A 22,455-nucleotide genomic window follows, 5' to 3' on the forward strand; every position below is an offset into this window, starting at 1 on the left:
ATTTACGCAACGACAAAAGAAAAAATATATATATATAAACCCAGAAAAAAATAAATATAATCAATTCATAGAAATGTCTCTTCGATAAATATTGAGCCTGCCGTATTTCAATACGAAAAAATAGAATGCTTTCGATATATAAAAGTTTGCAGCCTAACCCAGGCTCGAACCTAAGGCCGTACATTACAAACGGCGACACATTGAAGTGGCTACCCTATATTTTCTCATGTTTGGCTGCAATTCAGGTACACACAGACACACACACCAGGTAAGATCTTTTCTTCGTCTGTTGTCTCTTTTCCTTTCAGCTATAAATATCCAACCTCTTTCGCCCATCTTTTTCTATTTTCATCCTGACAAGTCTCGCAAGAAAACTCGCCGAGGGGGCGTGTTATCTGTCCCATAAGTCCGCCCCAAATGGCCGCTACCGAACACGCCTCCCCTGCCGTTCCTTTTTTTTTCTTTCTTTCAAAATCTTCGCCACTGTTATCGCTTTTTACTTTTACTAAATATTTTGTTCGAAACAGCTACCGGCAGAGATATTCAATTGCAATCATACAAGCGACGAACCTTTAAACTCTTCACATCACAAATTCTCATGCCCTTTTTCTTTTTCCGGGAAGCAAAACGCAAACAAAGAAAATGTCGTCATCGTTACCAAGCACTTGAAAAAAATATGTTTGAATTATTATTTTTTAAAAAGGGGGAAGAAAAAAACGCGGAGCAAGGACATGGTTCTTAAAATTCGCAACCTGTTTTTTTGGGAGGGGGTGTGGTTTTTTACCCGGTCAGCTGGAAAATAATGCGTAGAGAGGGGTGGGGGTGAAGGTTGATTATAACGGAATAAGAATAAGATTGGTGTGTGATTTCTTCTTTATTGTTTATATTACGAATGACGAGATTGTGTTCAAAGCGATTATGCAGCCGGATCCATTTCCAACCGATTTTTATTTTTCAAATTTTTTTCGCATTTTTTTTTTTTTCGTTCGTTCGGCTCGGGTGTTGACTTTCCCTTCCCCCCTTTATGCTATTGTTCTTCAAAAAATATATAAAAATGAAAGAAAGCAATGACTCTCCTATAACCCCCCACCCCCTCCTTGTCTTCTACTTCGCATCCATTTTTCCTATAAAAACAAAAAATAAATAATAATATTCTACTTATTCATCAAAATCAACCTTGCATAACTAACGTAAGTCGATATGCTCGGTCGAAAACCTCACCGGCTGATGTTCGGAAAGTATGAACCGTGAGCTTGCAACAGAGCTGCTACGTACAGAAGAGGGACGGATAATATACAATTACCGATCGTGTTTTGTTTACATTTTTCTAGGTAAAAAAAAAAAGAAGAAGAAGAAGAAGAGGGGGGTATCGCATGATATGCCCTTCCGAGTATGACCGACGTGTACTTACGACTACGGTAGTAAGGCGCTACTGGCCAACCTGCTGTTCTTCTGAAACTTCCAAATATATGCATACATACATTTACGATTTTCCTTTCCGTGTGCGCCTTTTCGACAAACCCCCCGCAATCCTATTTGTTTATTCCCATTTCTCTTTGAGCTTTTCATTTCTCGGTGGTATGCCATCAGGTGGCGGTCGTCGAAGCATCAAAGTGTAGGAGGGAGCCGGGGAAAGAAAAAAAAAAAAAAAAAAAACATTTTTTGTTTGCTTTGATCGGTAGTGGATTGCATGACTCGGTTGAATGTGCGCGGTTCAAGTCAAGGCCCCTTTGCGTTTCCATCCGTTCTACACCCTCGAAAAAGTGTATACACACTCATCCGTCCAGGCATAAGCTCTTCCATCATCACGTAGCGCCTACCTTTATATTGTGTGCGCTCTCGCCTTTTTTTACCTGCAAACAATAAACACAAACTACTACCCCCTCCCCCCCCCCCTTACTACCCCGTACAAGAGATGTTGAACTATAGGACGAAAACAAAAGCGTTCGTTCTCCTGTATTGCACCGGAAATTGCGCAACTAAATCTCGAACGATGTTCAGTCGACAACCCCCCCGAAAAAAAATCAACATTTTAAATCGTTTCTCGACCGAGCGTTTCGTTTTTCAACTTCTTTTCAATGATAAACATTCATCATGGAAAATCTAATTTTTTTTTTTTTTTAAGAAGAAGGGGGGGATACATGGCAATGATACGTGTAGCGTCGTTTAAGCCCATCTGCCGAATGAAAAATCTCGGTAGCAACGACGAACGTTAGCGTCGTTTATCACACGATGGACGCAAGCGAGTTTTAGAAATTTCAACGCATGAACAAGTTGACTCGTTTCCAAGGACCTCTTACACACACACACACACACACACACAGAAAAAAAAAAGATTTTTCCATGTTTTGTACTTGACTTTTCACCGACCTCTTCGGATTGAACGCGTGTCCGGTCTTTTCTCCAGTTTTTTTTTTTTTCGAAAATAAATCAATCTCTTACACACATTTTTACTTATGTACAAGCAGCGTAATATACAAACGGAGTAATGCCCGTTTTTTTTTTTCTCTGTGTGTGTGTGTGGAAGAATTATCGTTTTTTTTTTTCTTCTTCTTCTTCGGGACACGATTTTCTTGTACGACGTTCCACTTGAAAAGACAGGAAGTTCTTTACCCGATACATAACGTGATTCATTTCACCTGCTGTTCGGTTCATTGCGACGCGGACCAAGTGCCTTTTCTTTTCGTGTATACAATATGGATATAATGCATTTACTTTTTTTCTTCAAATTCTTATTTTCTTCTTCTCCCCCCCATTTTTTTCAAACTCCTCCCCATCTTTCTGTCTCTTTTCTTGGCTTCTTTTCTAACCATCATTCAGATTTAGAGGCAATAAAAATTAATGGACACTGGAGGGCTCTTTCTATAAATACCGACGAAAATTTTCCCGTCTTATTCTTCATTTTTTTTCAGATTTTTCTTTTTCTTTTTCTTCATTTGTCCCATTTTTATTTTCGTAACCAAAGAAATAATATCACAAGTCCTTTTTGCCGCCATAGATTCAAATACATCAACGCCCGGGAGAAAAATTTCAAAACGCCAGAAAAACTGAAAAAAAAAAAAAATTTTTTAATGAAAAGAAAAAATAAATTGCCATAAACCGCCCCCCCCCCTTTCATTCGCCTCATGTTCGTCATCGATACAACTGAACTAATTGACGAGCGTACGAATCCGCATTTAGCACAGACAAATAAAAAAAAACCTACACCGGCCATTCAAAAACAAAAGGCGTTAAACAAAAAGCAATTCCGGAGCGGCACAGGCTCGTAATTTACATCCAGTTCAATTATTTTGTCTCACGATCCAAACCTACTGTTTTTTTTTTTAAAGACCATTTTGGGGCTTTACATAAAAAAATACACATATGAGCAAGTAAAAAAATAAAAAAGCGGCAACGCAACGATAGAAAAAAAAAGTGGCCTTTTTATCCGTGAGTTCCACTGCAAAGCTGTAAATCACATTTCTTCCCCCCCCCCCTTTTTTTTACCTATTTCTTTTTCCTTCCTTTCTGTTCTTCCTCCACCTTTTTTTTTTCTTCTTCTTCTTTAACACGCTGTAAAGTGCGAGTGTTGGCCGTAAATCAAACACCCCGGTAAGCGACTGAGACACAGCGTTGCCACGCTAGCCACTGTTTTTTTTTTTTTCTTTCTTTCTTTTTCTACCAAAAAAGGAGAAGAGTTTGAAAGAAAAAATGTAGTGGCGGCGGCATAGGGTATTGTTACACGTCTTGTGTTTATGATGATGATTGGAACAACCTTAGCCAATCACCTCATTACGAGCAAAAGCAGGTTTTTTTTGGTGCGTCTGTCCGCCGCCAAATTCCACCCGTTTCCCCCTTTAGTTTGATCCCGAAAATGGTTTCAAAATTATTAATTTTTTTTTTAGAAACAAGGCAATAATGTTAGTGAATCAAGGTATAATCACAGAATGATTAAACATGGAAAACGAGCGCTACAAAACAACTGCTGGATCATCGATTTTTTTTTTTAAAGGTGGGAACGACGCAAAAGGTGCGCGCAACATAATTAAACTGATAACGCTAACGCCAACCTACAGATTACGCGACTCTCCATGTGAAAACTTGAACAAACGAAAGAAGGAAAAAAAAATTAGGTAAATAGATAAAATAATAAGGTGGGCGCCCATTAAGTGAAGAGATGCGAAGACGAACGGATAAGTCAAGTAGGGAAAGGAAAATAAGATAAATATACAAGTGCACAATAAACGAGACACAAACACGGCCTTGTGCGTGTTAATAGTCGTCTGGAGTGACAAGCAAGAGGATCGAAATGGAAGCAAATTTTGAAGGGCGTCAGTATTTTATCCCCCCCCCCCCTAAGAAAGAAACGTAACATAAAAAACACTTAAGCTTCATTTGACTGTTAGTGAATAGACTGGCGTCCATTTCCACTCCATCGACAAGATGTTGAAACAAGTAAAAAAGGAGGAAATCAAAATGTTTTATTTTATTTTAAAAATAAAATGGTGGGTGTAGGGAAATCCGGTTGCCAGGGCAAAGCTTTGCCCCCCGGAAGAAATCAAGTGAAACAGATCGACCATATTCGCAAGGTTATCGCAGGTAATTTTTCGTGTAGGATATTTGAGGGTTGCGGAACCCGAAAAAATTATTTTGTGAGCTAAACCTAGCTATAATTCTCCCCGCTCTCTCTCTCTCTCTCGTCCCCTCAGTGTTTTGTCGTATAATTTTCAACTACGGCAGTTAACGATGGCCAGAAGCGCCGGCCGTACACATCAAACAAACGTCGGTGTGTGTTCAGTTCACACACACGCACTGGCTCGCCGTATATGTTAATAGCCAAAGCCGGTACCGGTTAAATGAGGGGAAAGAGCAATAAATCATCAATGGGTTTCGACGATACTTAAAAAGTTCCGCCATTTTCTTATCTTTAAAAAAAAAAAATTCAAAAGGATATCCCCCCCCCCCAAATAAAAAATAAAACTTTGATTTCTTTCAATCGAATGAATAAGAAGCCAAGGTTTTTTTTTGTTGTCCTTATCCCCCATTTTCATCCGCAATCGCCCTGCCCATACTCTTGCTCGCGTTGTAACTCCCTTCCTCCCAGTTAAACGCACCAACGAAAAAGTATAAAGTTTTCCAAGCTCGGCAAATCAATTATCAACCAAAGGATGGCCAGATTCTTCTCATTAGAACGGAGCTCCAGTCTTCTTCGTCTGTCTTGTTTCTTCTTCTTTTACTCAATAATGTAATTGGCTATATACCAGTTCTCTCTCTCTCTCTACCCTTCCGGAGTTTAAAAAACTTTTCCTTCTTTCTTTCAACGGCCAGAAGGCCCGAAAGGCACATCAGAAAATGTGTGTTCCAACTTTTATATTTCAATCTACAGTATTACGGCCCCGTTTTAGCTGAAACTCAAACCGAACAATTGAACAGTCTATCGATCGATCGTTCTGTAAAATTTAAGTTTTTTAAACTACAAAGCATCTCCTCTTTTTTTCTTCTCCTTCTTTTTGATCACAAACTTTTCGATGATGATTTAAGAAAAAAGAAATGTTAATTGTACACTAGCGACATACTGGTATGTCGCCAATCAAGCGCAAGTATCTCGCATGCGACGAGAAATGTACAACAAAAAAAAGTATGAAGGTTTAAAAAACGTACATCCAAACTACGACGTTAGACTGTTCAAAACTTCAGTTCTCCCCTCTTCAAAAATCAGTTTATAATGGCTGGCATTGATTTTTGTTGTCGTCTTTGTTTGGTTTTTTTTTTTTTTCCTCAGGTGCGCGTTAAAAAGAAGGGGGGAGTTCGTTTTTTTCTTTTCTTTGGGGCGGATGGGTAGATAATTGGTGCAACTGGCTGCGCGTCTGTCACGAACGACACGTCAACGGAACATTACACTTTGGCCATCATCACCGAGTGGATGGCGTCGAATCTATGGGAAAAAAAGGAAAAACACAGACCCACACGACGAAGAACAGAGTCGTTGATGATGATATGATGACAGTGTTTCGCCGTATTGTCGATGGCGACAGTCAGACGGAAGTGGAGGGAAAGAAGAAGAAGAAAAAAAAAAAATCTCCATCACTCGAAATCTCTGACCCTCATCTTCTTTTTTGTGTGTGTTGCTTTTATTAAATAAATATACCCACTACCTTCTTGGTATAGCCCTTCTCCTCCTCCCTTTTTCATCTTCAATTGGCATCGCTGAAATGGCCAGCCAGCGCGACGGATATAATTACGGTTATAACATTCGTTCCTACGGTAGGTATATACACAACTTGGCGGCGGCGGCGGCAGGGTCCCCCCCAGTGGGCGTGGACGGAAGGCGGCGGCACCAGAATCTCATCAAGAGATTCGAGCATTATTTTTCTCAGTTGATTCTTCTCATTCACCAGTCTAGATGCCCTGCCTTCGTTTTTTTTTTTTCATTCAAAATTACCTCATTCACGATACAATTTTGTTGTTTTGTATTTTTGACGGCATTGTTTCTCAACCTGTTGCGATCCCGAAGAGAACAAAGCCCACAAAAAATAAAACTGGCAACTGCGCGAGTCGACTCGATAAGGTCATATCTCATTTTAGAAACATTTCCCAATTTTTTATTATTGAGTGAAAAGCGAAAATAAGACAAAAAAAAAAAATAGGAGACTGAAATGTCTGGTCGGTCAGCCGGTCCGACAGCAACGAAATTATCAAGTCAATATAAAAAATAAAAACCTGCTGATTACAAAAGTTTTATTGCAAGGGGCGATCGGCTTTAAAGCTCGACCTCTATTATCGGGTCGAGCCGCTGTTGCTTGTCTTATTATTATATCTGTATTGGCGTCACATCGAGCTGCTCCCCCCCCCCCTCCTCGTCTTTCAAACATTTATTCCCGCACACAAAGCGTCCTCGTCTCGACTTCCCTTTCCCGTTTTTATGGTTTTATTGACCCCGTCATTTGCGTCGCTGATCGCACACACACACAGACATGCCTTATGGTGCCATTATGGCGCACTTAAAAATGAAAAATAAAAGTTCGATCATTCAAGCGGAACGTGGAAAAAAAAATAATCATTTGAAATGTAAAGAATGAAATAAAATATAAAAATACGGGTCGCTCTCTCAAGAAGCCACATCTCTTTCTTTTGATTCCGACACACAATATCTACCTGTTGTTGCGATCGTAACCAACCGGACGAATAATAATAATATTCAGACCCTCATATATATTTTTTTTTTTTTTGGGGGGGATGAATCTTATCGCTATATGGTCGACGACGGGTCTTTTTCGCGGCGGCGGCGGCGGCATAATCTTCAGAGGCGATCGGTAATTAAATTTCGCCGGTTAACGATCATTAAGCCGGGGCGCGATCAACCGCTCTCTCTCTCTCTCTGCTCGTTTATTACGTATGCATCAAACCAGGAGAGAGCCTCCAAGGCAAAAATAATATAAATATACAGACATACATAACGTTCGCTCGCGTTCGTCTCTCACTGCCTTGCAATAGTTCTTCCTCGTTCCCTTTTTCTTTCTATATGTGGTGTTCGTAATACTATAAACCGCAGTGGGAGTTGTGTTTTTTGTTTCCTTCTCCCGAAGATTTCGGCATTCTGTGTTTCGTAGAAGGAAAGGCAATAGACAGATAAATGCGTGCGTGAATTGCGGCGTGAGTCGGTCCCAAAATAAGGCAAAAAAATTCTTTGGAGAGGAGGAAATATCTTTTTTTGTTTTTCGATTCTCACGATATTTTGTCTTCTAAATGACGTCGATTTCCTTGAAACAAACATATTACCATATAAAAAGAAAAAAAAACGATTTTGCCCATTTTTGATAAATAAAAAAGGATACCGAACATTTTGCATTATCAAAAGAACCTGAGCCATTGAAATCAAATCAAGTTTTTGCCAGAACGACAAACATTTTTTAAAACAGTAAAAAAAAAAACACATCAATGGGCATTTTTATCGATTGATTTTAAACGAATATCATCAACAACAAAAAAAAACTTAAAAAAAAAAAAAAAATGGTGGCTCAGAAAAAAGAAAAAATCAACCCCCTCCCAATAAAGAGAATAGCACCGAACAAAAACGCAGCCACGGTGATGATGGCAGGTAACACACCGAAAGAAACGAAAAGTCGGTGGCACAGACTGTGTAAAACGCTCAGCGTCAAGCAAGAAAAGAAAGAAAAAGGAAAAAAGAGACTCCCGAGGTGCAATCTCCGATAAATCAGGTGCAACGTGGCACGGCCGTACACCAACGGGCGTCTCACCGCACTCAGTGTGGTGGCGGAAGCCCCACGTTCCCTTCTTTCTTCTTCTCGGTAATAGAGTATCATCGGCGGCCTTTTTGTTGTTGTTGTTGTGTTACACAACCGAAAAAAAGGCTGCCCTCATCTTCCACCAGTTTTCTTAGACAAGAAAAAAAAAAAGAAAGGAAAATCAACTGCATATAATAACTGGCCGGTCCATGGGACGCTCCAGGAGGGCCCCCCCACCTATACAATAAAGCAAAAAGAAAGCCCATCACACGAGGGCTAGCCGAAGACGATTCTCACCTTCTCGACACCAGAGACAATGCGCGCATCCAGCAGCAGCTTGCATCCGCAGTCATTTCAATCAGATTTTTGTGTTTATTCCAATTTTTTTTTTAAACCACCCTCAACATGCGCACATATAGAACCGGTAGCGCTATATAATACGCATTCATTTTTTTTTTTTTTTCCCATAGAGCGCCGACATGTTTGCATGAAACAAAAGACATTCTCCTCCTCTTTCCCTGTCTATAAATTTAAAGGAATAAAAATTCAAAAAAAAAAAAAAAAGTGTAATTTCGAAAAGATCCAGCATCGTTTCATCTTTTGTTCTCGTTCCACTCTCGTCATCTTGGCGGATTAATGAACACTAATTCACTTGTTTTTTTAATGATCTTTGCGCCGATGGATGACGAGCAACGGAACACGCCAGAGGGGATTGTGTCTGCGTATACATATAATAATCACGTTCTGTCTCTCGTCAAGAGTGAAAGTAATTATTATTATGATTCGATCGTAGCAGTTGGGGCAGAGATGAAAAACAAAAACAAAAAAAAAGTTATGAAGAATTGAAGCAAAGGCTTTTCTTACTCCCGACGACTCGCTTGAAAACGACAACCAAAAAACGGATACATACATACAACTGCAATGCAGTGCACGATGCAGTGCGCCAACGGGTAGGGGGGTGGGGACCGAAATGAATCGTTTTCTTCTGTCGATTCAGCGCTTTTCATAAAAATGTTGATGAAAGGGGGGAAGCGAATTCTCTTGATTGAGAGGGAAATAAATCCTCGCCATCCTCGAAGAAGAAAAGAGAGGATGCGTCAACAACGTCTCGTCAGTCGCCTGTGTTATTGCAGAGCCTCGCGTCTATCCCACCTTTTTGTTTCACGACCGTCCCTCTCTCGTGCGCCTACTCGCTTCGTTGTTCTTTCGCCTTCTTCTGTGAAATTATGCAGGATTTATTTTCAAAAGTGCTGCTGCAGGGCGGGCCGGTCAGTCGGAAATAAACGATCCTCTTTTCTCGTTTTTGTCGCACCCGATGCAAGTGCATGCCGCTGTTTGTTTTAATCCTCGCAAGTATATAGCTGCTACACCTAATGTTAAGTCTTTCGTTAAATAAACGCTGCCGTTCTAGTGCAATTTACGCAGCGGCAGGACGATGATGACGCAGTCCGTTCCGCTGGCGAACGTATCGCGTTTCCTGCCGCTTGTGTAGTTGTCAATGACGTCAAACGAAAGATAAGAAAAGCAGGTCTACGTCAAGAGCAAAGTATTTAAATTATAAAAAAAAAAAAAAAAAATACGTTCACGGTTTTGAAATTCGAGCTGAAAGGAAAGAAAATAGAGCCTTCGATTGTCTCCCACTTTGAAGCACAAACAAAAGAAGAGCGATCAGCTAAAAGTGGCCCAAGCGATAAATGTGTTTCAGAAAATAGGCCTGCCGTCAATCACCGCAGTAACCTTTGAAGAGCTTTGATAATTTTCGGCAATCATAGGATGGCTAGAGTACCGTTAAATATTTGCATCTCATTAACGATTGTCAACCGTCGTCCTCTCCTAATAGCTAGTCAAAGCTGAGGTAATCTAGTGTCACATTTTCGGCAACAATTGGGAAATTAGCGACGAAAAAGAAGCTCCGTTGAATCATCAGCTCTTTGATGATTACCTTTTCTAGCGAAATTATGCCATTCATAAATTAGCTTCTTCCAGTCTAGTCACCTCTCTAATTGGCTCGTCATTATCACCTGTTTTTAACGATCGCGTTGGCACGAGACGAACAAAAAACAACAAGAGAATACGATCGTCAAGCGCAGCATTCAAACTAAACTATCAAATACCTTCACGACAAAAGACTTGCTTATTGTCTTTCGATTCCGTCAGGTATGTAAAAAAAAGAAAAGAAAAAGAGAAAAATATTTATTATTTCCAAGGAAGTCTCGACAGGAAATGCAACACTACGATGATCACCGTTTAAAGGTCTAGCGAGCAAAGTAAACAATCTTTGGGTTTGCAATGATATTTATAAAAAAGAAGAGCAAGGCAGCGTTCGGGAACAATGACAATCGCTTGACTTGTTGTTCATTCTTTTTTTTTTTAAATTTTATTACTGCTGCAAAACAACTCGTTTTGTTCTAGTGTTTCAAACAACATCGGTCAAATTCATCCATTTGTTATTTTTTTCTTCCCCCCAAAAGTTATGGCCAGTTGCCTTTTCTGGTCTGGCGAACGAAATAGGAAACAAGAGCCTGACATTTTAGGGGGAAGTTGTGAAAATATGCAAGGGATTGAATACAAACAGACTTTTATAACAAATTTTTGGTCTATTGTAAATGAATTTATCGTGACAAAACAAAAATGAACGCAAAATCGTCCGACTGAAGCAGATGCAAAATTTACTGTAGTACTACTTTAATTGAAAAAAACCAAGCGGTTTATGCATTAAATAAGAAGAAAGGCATCCATTTTTTTTTATTATTTTCTGTTTAAACTTTGGATCTTTTCACGGTCGATTATCCGCATGGATTGGCTGCGTTCAAGGGCAGAAATAACCGGACAATATTCGTCGGCGTTTTTGGGGAAGGGGGGGGGGGGGGCCATTTTTTTTTTTTAAAAAAAGATCATCGAGCTCGACTGGCAATGATTCAACAACAGGTGTATACCCAGAAAGTAACAAGATAACAACAAATCAGAAGAATTATGAAGAAAAAGTTAATTAACTGAAACAGTTAATAAATCCTCGATTACCGAAAAACGACCGCATTGACCTCACCGAAATTCATCAAGTCCTTTCAAAGTTGTGATATTTTAAAAAAGACAATCGAAAACGAATTAAAGATTTTAAACTTATAGATCATAGAGTCGATAGATCAAAACAACGTTTTTTTTTTTATTATTATTATTTATTTTTCCCGTTTGCCTCTCCGGGGGCAACGGCAGCCGAAAAAAAAAAACGGGCGATATCAGAAAGCAAGATGGATTGGATTGCGGCTGCAGCGGCTCGGGACACGACGATGGAACGAATACATTCCATATGGGATTCGATTTGGCAGTCGCGCAAATGCAAAATAAAATAAAAAGGGAAAACGCAATTTCTAACCAAACTCAAGAGAGGCCGGCTACCAGAGGATAGAGAGGAGTTATAGAGGTCTGATAGATTTGATGAATCGTTTTTGATTGGATTGTCGATTGCCCCAGGGATCACACTAAAAAGATTTTTTTTTCTCAAACAAGAAAAAATAAGAAATGAGAAGCAATCAGGAAAGGATACCGGTACAGTTGCTTTTTTTTTTTTTTTTTTTGCCTTATAAAAGAACAAAAAGAAAAAAAGATTTATCCTACATACAGGAGCCAGTCCTACTTTGTATGAACATCGGCACCTGGTCAGGTGGTTAGCAATTATTAACAGAACCGATTCGAAAATGAGCTCAACCTCGTGATTTCAATTGTTTTTATCGGTGATGATCATCATCATCATCGTTCGACCTTCAGAAGGTGGGGATCAGAGAGGAAAAAAAACAAAAACAAAATCAGGGCGTACAAGAAGCCCCACATTTGTTTTCACATTTTCTTTCTTTTCCTCCATCCCCCCCCTGCCTGTTGATGAACGCCAAAGCCGATGAACTCACGTAATTATCCACAGCACCAGGAAACGTGTTTATACCCCCTCCCCACCACCTTGGCTTGGTTAATATTAAAAAATGCTTCGGCAGCGGACCCGACCGGTCCGATACATTAATGACCGCAGCGCTTCTAATTTGGTGAGATCCTCTTCTTCTTTTTTTAGTGTTTTGGTCTTGTTTCATTTTTTCTCTCTCTTCTGATTATGTACGAAGAGGAGGAGGAGGAACAATTATAACGGCCTCTTCTTCTCGCTTTTTTATTATTTACGATTCAAGGGAATAAATCGGGTGCACTCTAATGTCTTGCCTCTCCCTGCCCATTTCATCCGCATAGCGAGGAGGATGACCCTTGCCGCTTCACAAGCATACCTTCACCATAAAGAGGGGAAGGGAAAAGAGAATTTATAAAAGGAATGCCAAAAACGAATTTGAAAAGTTGAAACACAAAAATTGCCAATAACGGAGCTGATCATCCGATAAAAACAAAACAAAAAGGCGATTGTCACTTCTGGTTTGATAGAGTGGAACTAAACAGCGAAATATCACCGGATTGTCTAGAAGAAAAGAAAAAAAAAATGGGGCAAAAACGAATCATCGATGCAGAAAGCGTGTGCCGAAGGATTTCGGGACGAGAGGCAATAAAAGCCTCAAAAGGATCTCGATGACAAAAGACTATGTGTCAAAGCCGGGAGGTAACAATCGATACGTCCGAGTCACACGTCTACAAAAAAAGAAAATACAAAAACATATTCCAGCATTGCCCAATAATTGTGTGATTAGTCAATTTCTCCTTTAAAAAAAAAAAAAAGACAACCGTTTATCCCACGACTGATTGGATCGAGAATTCCTTTGATTGATGTTCTTCAGAGAACAAAAACAATAAACGTAAGATGGAAAGAGAAAAAAAACAAAAAGGGCCGCGGGAACAGCAGCCAACAGTCACGGACACGTCTCGCATGTGTTGCGTCTGAGTTTCTTCATCCGGCGGGTACGTACATTGCGAGACACATTGATGGATGATGCATTCGTTTGACCTTTTGGTGCAGGGTCACCCCCTCCAATTAACCAAGTTTTTTCTCTTTCGTCATTTTAGTTTTTTTTTCTTTTCTTTTCGTGGATCGTCTGGTTGGCCTTTTCAGTCATCTTTTATTTTGGAAAAAAAAAAAAACAACTAAGCCAGTCTGTTCAGTTCACAAGCTGTTACATCCATGTTTGGGTGGGGTTGTGGTGTGGCCATGAGCGCAGTTGTCGGGTTCACAGGGATATATAGTAATAAACGCTAGCGGTTGGCCATCGAATTCGAAAAAAACGAAAAATTAAAAAACGAAAAAACCTTTAAATTTCAAACGCTTCAAGGCATTCGACATCCGACAGTTTTGAACAAGAAATTCTACGAAATACACGTGATGGAAGAGAAAAAGAAAGACGTTCGTCTATCGGGCCAAACCGTTTTCTTTTACACGCAGTCCGGTTGATTAAACCTCCCCGAAAGAAAAAAAAAAACTCGCGGCGCATTCAATGAAATGAGTATCAATCCAATATAACCATTTTGTTTTTTCAAAATAAAAACTCTTTTTTTTCCCTGTTAATCGTTTCATCTCGTTCAACGTTTTACTAGGCAGCCCCCCCTCAAAAAAAAAGATGGAATCGAAGAGAAATAGAAAAAAAAGAGAATCTGCCTCTCGCCTCATCTAGCGTGATGACTCTAGACGGAATGAAGGATGATGTATGGATTTCTCCTTGGCCGGGCTTTTTGCCCGGTCGGGGGAGAAAGAAAAAACAAAAAGGACTCGGCCTGTCACAGCAGCCGACAGACAGCTGGGCGGATATGTAATTGGCTAAGACGGGCAAATAAGGGGAAGCGATTGATTCAAACAACAAATAGATTCGATAGAAAAGACACACACAAGGGTCAACACAAAAACATAACACAAAGAGAATAAATAACACGAGAAAAGCCAACAAGACGAGTACAAGACGGAGAGGCTGAAAGAGATAGATAGGCGAATGCCACAGCAAAAAAAAGGAATGAAAGGAATGAAATCATCTGCCACTCCATTCGAGTAGAGAGAGAGCCGATTGCCAAGAAGAGCTGCTTGTCGTTCGCTGGCGCGTCGCACGACGCAAAGACGTTCAATCAAATCGATCGACAAGTCGCTGATCAGATTATGTCTCGGGTGTCGCCGGCCTCTTTTGACTCACTTCCTATATAACCCGGCCGCCGCCGCCCGCCGCCGCTTCATGGGCTGTTGTTGTCATAACACGACGACAACGATCCCCCCCATCCATATCTGCACCATCGCTCTCGATTCGTCTCTCTTTCATCTCAACGGAGAAAGGACGACCCGATGGAGTGAGGGGGGAAGAGATCACCGAATAAAGTCTATATAGGAGAAATCGATAGTGGCGGCCCAACGATCAAATGGGGAGGAAGGGGGAGACGACGACTCTTGATCGAAGAGGTAATTGATCAAGCCTTGGATTGTCGGCAGTTCCGCAGCCCCCGTTAGATCATCACTAGGGACTAAAGAGAGAGGGGGGGCAACAAGAGTGGGGTGATCAAAGAACCCCAATCGATAAAAGGCGGACAAGAATATACACGCAGCCATATAGATATATAGTCGGGTGCTGATGGAAAGCGATGTATAGGATCCAAAGGGCGCCCCATCAACGAGCAGAGAGACCCCGAAAACTAAACTTGCGTTGTGTGCTGTGATCCGCGCGAGCGGCATACGTAAACTTGCGAGGCCGCAATAATCCCCACACGTTCACTCACTTGTTTCCCTTTCGTGGCGCATATCCATCTTGTTTCCAACCTATTTCGAAATTGGTGGCCCTTTGCAACTGCCGTGTAACACTCCGTACTTTCCGCAACTATCGCGAGGGAAGGAAGCGCAAAAAAAAGGCCAAGCCACACACACACAATACAACGTCAATGCAGACTACAAAGAAGCGCGCGCGGAATTCAAAATAGCATTTCGATACAAGCAGAGTACATAAAAAATAAAACGGAGGGTAGTCTCCTCGGGACTAGATCAATTGCGATAGTCTCTCGTATAGTCTGCGGTGGAGTGGAAGCCTTTCTTTTAGCCTACCCCGAAATTGCGGTTTGCCTATCAAGAAGCGCAAACCAAAGGCCGTAAAAGTTTTCGACATCTCGAGTCCAACAAACGAAATGGCCCACAATAAAAAAAGAAGGGACTCAAAGAAGGACCGTATCCTCCCCTCAAAAAAAAAAGAGACTCTGATATAGGGAATCGTCAAAAAGACCACACTATCAACAGGGTCATAACGATCTTTTGGGCCGGGGCAATAGATCGCGAACACCCGCAAGAAAAAAGATGTTCCGATACGGCCCCCCATCCGGATTGCCCGGCCCATCGAACGTCATAAAATAAACTTTTAAGAGCTTTACAGAGTCAAGTGTGTACAGTGGACCGTCTTCGGCAGTATCTGCGGCTTCAAGAATAGATTCATCGATTTGCTGCTGTTGTTGTTTTTATATGTTGCGCCATCAAAAGAGAACAAAAGAATCTTAGCCTCCCTCAAACTGTTCAAAGTGGCAAACAATAAACGACACACAAAAAGATGGTTCGTCAGCGGAAGAAGAGCGTCTCTCTCTTTTTTGTTTTTTATCGACTCTCTTTCCGCTCGATTCCGATCAACAGTTTTCGTATTGAAAGTGTGTATTGTTTGTTGTGGTTTTTTTTTTTTTTGCTTCTTCTTTCCGCCCGGTTTCTTACGCTATTCCAGTCGCACGGCTTTTGTTGATTTTTTTTTAGTGCCGGACACGGACGAATCGAATAAAAAAAAAAAATACAATTTTCAATGTCGACTCTTATTTCGAGGTTCGACATCGCTTATCGCCACAGTTTTGAATGGAAACTACTTCGATTCGGTTACGGTGGCGATGAAAGTTTAGAATGAAAAACAAAATCAGCAGATAAAATTCGTATAGAAAAGACATTTTTAAGACATGTCATGAATGAAAACTTGGCTCCATCTTGCTGCTGAGCTTTGAGTAAAGAGAAAAGAGGTTTGTTGTTGCCTGCTGTTCCGTCATCGTTGTTGTTATTGCGTTGATTCCTCCCCGTAAAGAAAAAAAAGAATCAGGGGAGTGGGGAAAAAAAAAAACAATTGAAATTGACCGGCCAAGCGGAACCGTTTTGCCAAAGTAACTTCATCAATGAGTTTCAGTTTCATCAAATAAAAAATGAATCAAAGCGGAAGAGTCCTCCTTGTTCGAGTCTATCGACGCCATAACTTTAATGATCAACAACAACAACAACAAAAAAGAAGCAACAAAAGGAAGATGGCGCGACAAAATCATCGGTTTGATGGTGTTTGTTGGAGGATGACGTCAAAAATTGCCTCCTTTTCAATACATCCCCCCCGAATACACAGACACCGTAAAAATCAAAAGTCGACCGCTGCCACTACAATCCGAGGGCACACACAAAACAGATGAGTTTTCAAAACAAGTTAAAGAAAAAATACGGAAGCCCCCCGTTAGTGAGCGATAGTGTCCATCCCAGTACAGACTTGCCAGTCTGTGTGTGACGACGAACAAAGAGCAACGAAGAGAAAAGAAATAGCTGGCGAGATTTTTCTCTTTCTAGACGACCAGTGAAGAATAAATAGAAAACAATAAAGGCGCCTTTCAATTCTAATCTAAGACACGGGTTCTTGGAGCTCTGAAATCTTTTCCTGACGATTTGCTGAAGCCTTTCTCTTTGCATCACGTGGAGGTCGTTGAGCAAATGAACGCAGGAAGTCAACAACAAACAAAACATAATTTATAAAAAAAGCCGAGTATTAAGAGCCATGTTTTGAAGGTGGACGTTTTTCGTTGCAAACACAAAAGCGAAAACCGAAAAAGAAAAAAGATTCATCGACAGCCATCTGACGCCTTCAAATAGGCAAACATTCTACCGTTGCCTATTTTGATTCCAACAAAATAAATACGATCAGCAGACACCACGGCTCGATGATGACGAAAAGAAGTTTCGTCACGTTTTGTTTCTTATTGTCCCTAAACATCTCGACTCGTTATCATTTCATATTCCCTCCCCCCTCGACGATGGAACGAGCAAAACCGCACAAAATGATTTCAAAAAAAAAAAAATTCTATTTGTTTCGCTTACCTTGGTTGCGGACTTGACGGAATTCCTCGTTGTACTCGGCTAGCGTCTCGCGCAATTGTTTCACTTCCAGATCGACGTCCTGCATCCGGGCCGCTTTAGCCTGCAACCCATTCGTCATTTCCAATAAAGGCACCGGATCTGAAATGAAAATTTAACAAAACGTTTAATATCCTGATTTATATTAACAGCAATTAATATTTTTTTAAACAACTAATTTAAGTCCCTTTTTTTTTTACTGGCAAAGCAGAAGAACTCTATTATCCAGCGGTTTTCTTTGTGTATCGTTCGCAATGGCCGTGTACTTTTGCTCGTAAAAAAAAAAAAAAAAGTTTTATGGAAAACGATGGGAATCGGCCATATTCTTTCAAGTCGTTTGCACTCTTTAAATTGCAGAGACAACACACACTCGTCCAGCTGTAAATCTCGTGTTAACCCTCCCACACAAGACACCCCGGACACTATAGAAAACAAAAATGCTACGTACGATGTACTTGAATATATCCCCCCCCCTTTTTTTCCAAAAACTGATGCTGGGCATTTGATCCCGCAGCATTTGCATGTTTAATTGCTGGGTTTCCGTCTCTCCTCAGGCACCGAACGTTTTTGTTGCCTCATATTTCCCCTTTTTTTTTTTTTGCTTGCCGCGCAATGAAATAAACACATAAGAGGGAAGAAAAAAAAAAACGAACGATTTATGTTTTCGCGTTGGAAATAAAAGAAAAACACGCCCCATTGCCTGTTTTCCTATTTTATGCCTTTTCGTGCATATCTTTTTGAAAGTATAAAAAAAAATAAAGACGGGCCATACAATTCAATAGCCAAAATAGTCGAATAAAAAAGAAAAAGTTCCATGCCGGGGATCTTAAACAAGCATCAAAGACTTGCAAGAGAAAACGGGGTGCACACACACACATGTTCCAGTATTAGATATAATATTCAACATAAAATATACAGGTTACGACCGAAGCTATTATTACGTCTAGAGCAACAGTGGAAGGAGAAGGAAAAAAAAGAGCGTCGCTGTTGTAGACACACGTACGAAAATGGCCATTGTTGGAACAAAACGTCGTTCAGCGATTCAAACGGAATAATAGGGTGATGTTTCGAGGTGGGGTGCGACAGTGCAACAAGCGTGCTGTGCGTACATCGCCCATTTCAAAATGGGGGAACGCCATCAGTTGGACATATTGATCCATCCATGTTAAATAGCCAGATATCATCGATAGCAATAGATCTCATTTCCAATAGCTGAAAATTGCCTTCGCTGGGTAAAGAGCAAACACGCGATGGCAATTCAGACCTCGACGAAAGAAAAAGGTAGAATGAATGTTGGGTGGGGGTAGTCAAGGGAAAAAGCAATCGAACTTGTTACCAAACCAACGATCTTTGGTGCTGCGCAATCAACACATGAAAGGATGGAGGCAGAAGAGCATCCTTCATCTAAAGTTGCCACCGATAGCACAAAAAGGATCGACGACAATCCTATTAATTACTTTGGTGGTTGCTCTCTCATCCCTCACACGATAAAAAAATGTGATAAAGATCGCCAGGTGTGTAACGCACTCAACAACAAGTACAACCCAAAGATTGATGAATTTACCCTCTCAAGGAGTGGGATCAATCTACTGATCGTAATTCGTTTTAGCCATTAAAGGTGACCATCAGAGCGTGTTCCACGCATCTTTAACCTACAATTTAAAAAAAGGAAAACTTGTGCGGGAACACAAAAAGATAAAGGCAGGCAATTAGAAACGTGAAAAAGTCAATTCTGTTCCAACTGCGGGGCCTCTTTTGTAAGACATCAACTTTGAACTATATTAACTATTCCTTCTTCGTCCTATCAACAAACGTACACACCATCTGTTTTGAGGGGGAGGGGGAGATAAAGAGATAGACGCAAACTCTTGGCTGATTGGTAGTTTCAAAAAGAGAGAGACTGGTAACAGAGTCGACGCTCAACAGAGTTTCATTCGATTACGCGCTTCGCTACGTGGTCCGTGCGGGATTGAATCGATAGTCGATATACAGAGGATAGTGAGATAAAGAGAAAAGGGAAGGGGGAGAAACGTCGATTGCCTCTGATGGTTCACACACAAACGCTAACATTTCTAAGTGATGATTCCCTTTTTTCCTCTTCATCGACGTTACACGCAGAAATTACACCGGCACACACACACAGATGTGTGCGTTATAGAAGCATTACAGTTTTTAAAAAAAAAGATGGGCGCCAATATTCAGCCCCGAGGGGTGCCGACGCTCTGATCGACAGGCAACACCAGGCAACAGCCAACAGAGTATACACATGCATGTCTAGTAGAGTATAGAACATCAACGAGGACCTTTTGTTAGGTCAATACTGAAGCCGACTAATGACGCATCCAATGGCCATCTGGGGAGCCACTAACTCTCCCTCTTTCCCTTATATTCTACTTCCATCTTCTTGTTCGTCTCAAAGAGTTTCTTCTGTTTTCAGTTTTTTTTTTTCCCCATCCAACTCTCCCAATAATACAAACATACACACAGAGGCTATGCCATATCGAGACGATCGCACCCAGGGTACATGTTACACGTTTTCTTTCTAGTTGGGATAGAAAAAAAAAAGGAGAGTGAAGCTACACTCTCAATCGACTTGGCCCTTTTTAGCCAACTGGAGATGTTGAGCTGTAGATACAACAGAAAGGGAGCACTGGCTGTTTGGGGAGGTCAAAATAGACTATAAAATATAGAGGAAAACAACATCGACGGAGGTTAGAAGTCTTGGATATGACCCGACTGGGAGCGTATCAAAAAAATAAAAACAAATGCAATCAAATAAATGATCGACTATCTCTTTTTGATGCATTTCTGTTGTTTTTCCCTTCATCACATTGAAGAAGAAAAAAGGGGATCATCTTTTGTCGACTGGAAACGCGTTCAACTGTTTGCAAATCGAATTGCGCGCGCGGGACTGTGTGAGAAGGAGCAGCAAAAAATGAAAACTAAGGCCGGATGTTGAATCCATTTGTTCCAGTGACATTTATTCAAGGCACAGTGCAGCAGCACAGTCTGTTGGGAATCTTTTCGGCTGTGAACTGATGATGCCCAAGAATCGTATATTTACTATGTCGAACAGAGAGGGGGGAGGCATAGAATGACAGAGTAGCAAAGCAGCTCAGCTCGTTTATTCTCGTCGTCGTTTCCCCTTTTGTGTTTTTGTATTATTCATCCATCAGAAAATGAGATGGAAAGATATGAAATGATGATACGATATTCGATTCGGAGAAGACAATTCCGCCAGCCTTTTTAGTTTCGAACGGGTTCGGATGAGTCGCTACAAAACTTCCTTTTTTTCCCCCCTCCCCAGTCTACGTCAGTACAGAACAGCTGCAAAAAGTTTGGATGATGATTCAATCATTAACCCAACATTTTTAATTATCCACCCCTTCACCCCTCCATCAGACGACAGAACAAAAAAAAGGCGAACTGCCGGATTTTTAAAAACAAATGGAATGGGGTTGATTCTATTTTATAAATAGCCAAAATCTAATAAGGACTACACACACGACCGTTAACAAAAGCGAGTCACAAGAACAAAAGGCAGCGATGACTGCGTGAGTGAACGCCGAGACAACACAGCCCTTCCCGAAAACTAGATGATTAGAACAGATAACGATGTTGCTTCAGTGACAACAGGAAAAACGACGTCTTCTTTTTAAGCATCAAAGAAATTAACTAAATCCCCTTGCTTCACCGTGTGCGTACAAATGATATTTTTCAATCTAGAGAAAATGCATCAGATGAAACACAACGATGAAAAATAAGATAAACGGCCCGGAAGATGATGAAATTGAACCGAATTGTGAATTTGAAAGAGGAAACGAAATGCGTGAAAGCAATGAGAAATCAAAGTTAATAAAAGAATATCGCATCGCAGAAGTGAAGGGGATATCTTTTTACGCAGGATCCATTAACATCGAATAGAAACATTGATGTAGGACTAATATACATCTAGATATTTACCACAAAAGAATCCTAGGGGTTGCCGGATGGGCGCACACGCTGATGGATCTTAATGGAATCCAATGGGCTGGACGACCTAACCGGACATAACTTTTGTTCAGTTTGTTTCTTTTCACAAGAGTTGCTGACTCGAGACGATCACAGCACTTAACTGTGCACATAGTCAGTTACAGAAGTTGTTACAATCACACACACAAAAGAAAATTGACGATCGAAGATCGAACATTTCGACATTCCACATGTTCTCGTCCAGACTCGTCAAGAGACACTGAAACAATTGGCGCGAAAACACCGATCGGCGATACATTTTTGGGAGGAAGGGTTTGAATTATGCAGGAAAAAAACCAGAGATGAAAAACAAGTTCAAGGAGGAGGAAGGGTTTGAATTTTGCATCTTTTTTGAGGGCAATGGTCGCCATTTTTGATTTTTTGTTATTTTAACCCCCTCGAATGACTCAGCTTTGGCAAACATGTGGGCGCGTGTCAAGGACATTTTCAACAACAATTCCTGAAGGTAGCCATTATGTAAACTCATCCCCTTTTCGCAGGAATGGCGCCATTTTAACTATCGATAACGACGCCATCTTAATTATTGATATTGCCATCAAGCAGACGACGATTGTGATCCAATCTCTCGTATATTCATTTCCCCCAAACGAAATGAATCAAAAGCAGGAAATAAAAAATGTGATCAACAAGTCCAGTTGCCTACGCACGAGCAAAGATACGTGAAAGGATTGCGTCCTGTTTATAGCAACTGAATTTGTGATTCCATCAATAAATACATGGGCAAACGAAAACAAAAGACGAAAGCACCTGTGGCTATACGTAATAGTAGGCATCAGAGCTGATTGCGTGACGTTGGGCTATAAGCTGATGCCTGTTTCCTTATTGATTATTACGTTCCCTCTCTGATACGAGTGTGTAGAACTATTACCAACTGCAAACACAACGGTGATGCACAATCCATATTTCAAGCCGTTTGGAAAGAGGGGTCGGAGAGCTTTGGGCTGTACACGGCGTCCCAATTTATCGACGAGTTCAGTAGAGAGAACGAAAAAGCAGAAAACAAATGGCATATCAGCCGAAAGGCATATGATTGTTATGTCTACTGGATGTGCGTAGCACTTCCGATCGATATTTGTTCGGTTAAAACTTCCTAAAACATCGTTCACGGAAATTCGTATTCCT

General features: G+C 40.8%; 1 protein-coding gene across 1 annotated transcript in view; it reads right to left on the reverse strand.

Annotated features, from left to right (window-relative positions):
- LOC116930921 (homeobox protein cut) overlaps positions 1-22,455 on the reverse strand; it is a 195,635-nt gene that overhangs the window by 113,072 nt on the left and 60,108 nt on the right. The window contains 1 exon segment of the mRNA XM_045178761.1: positions 17,266-17,403. Coding sequence (XP_045034696.1) covers positions 17,266-17,403 — 138 coding nt within the window.

The sequence above is a fragment of the Daphnia magna genome, linkage group LG9 (assembly GCF_020631705.1).
Source record: "Daphnia magna isolate NIES linkage group LG9, ASM2063170v1.1, whole genome shotgun sequence".
Classification (NCBI taxonomy): domain Eukaryota; kingdom Metazoa; phylum Arthropoda; class Branchiopoda; order Diplostraca; family Daphniidae; genus Daphnia; species Daphnia magna.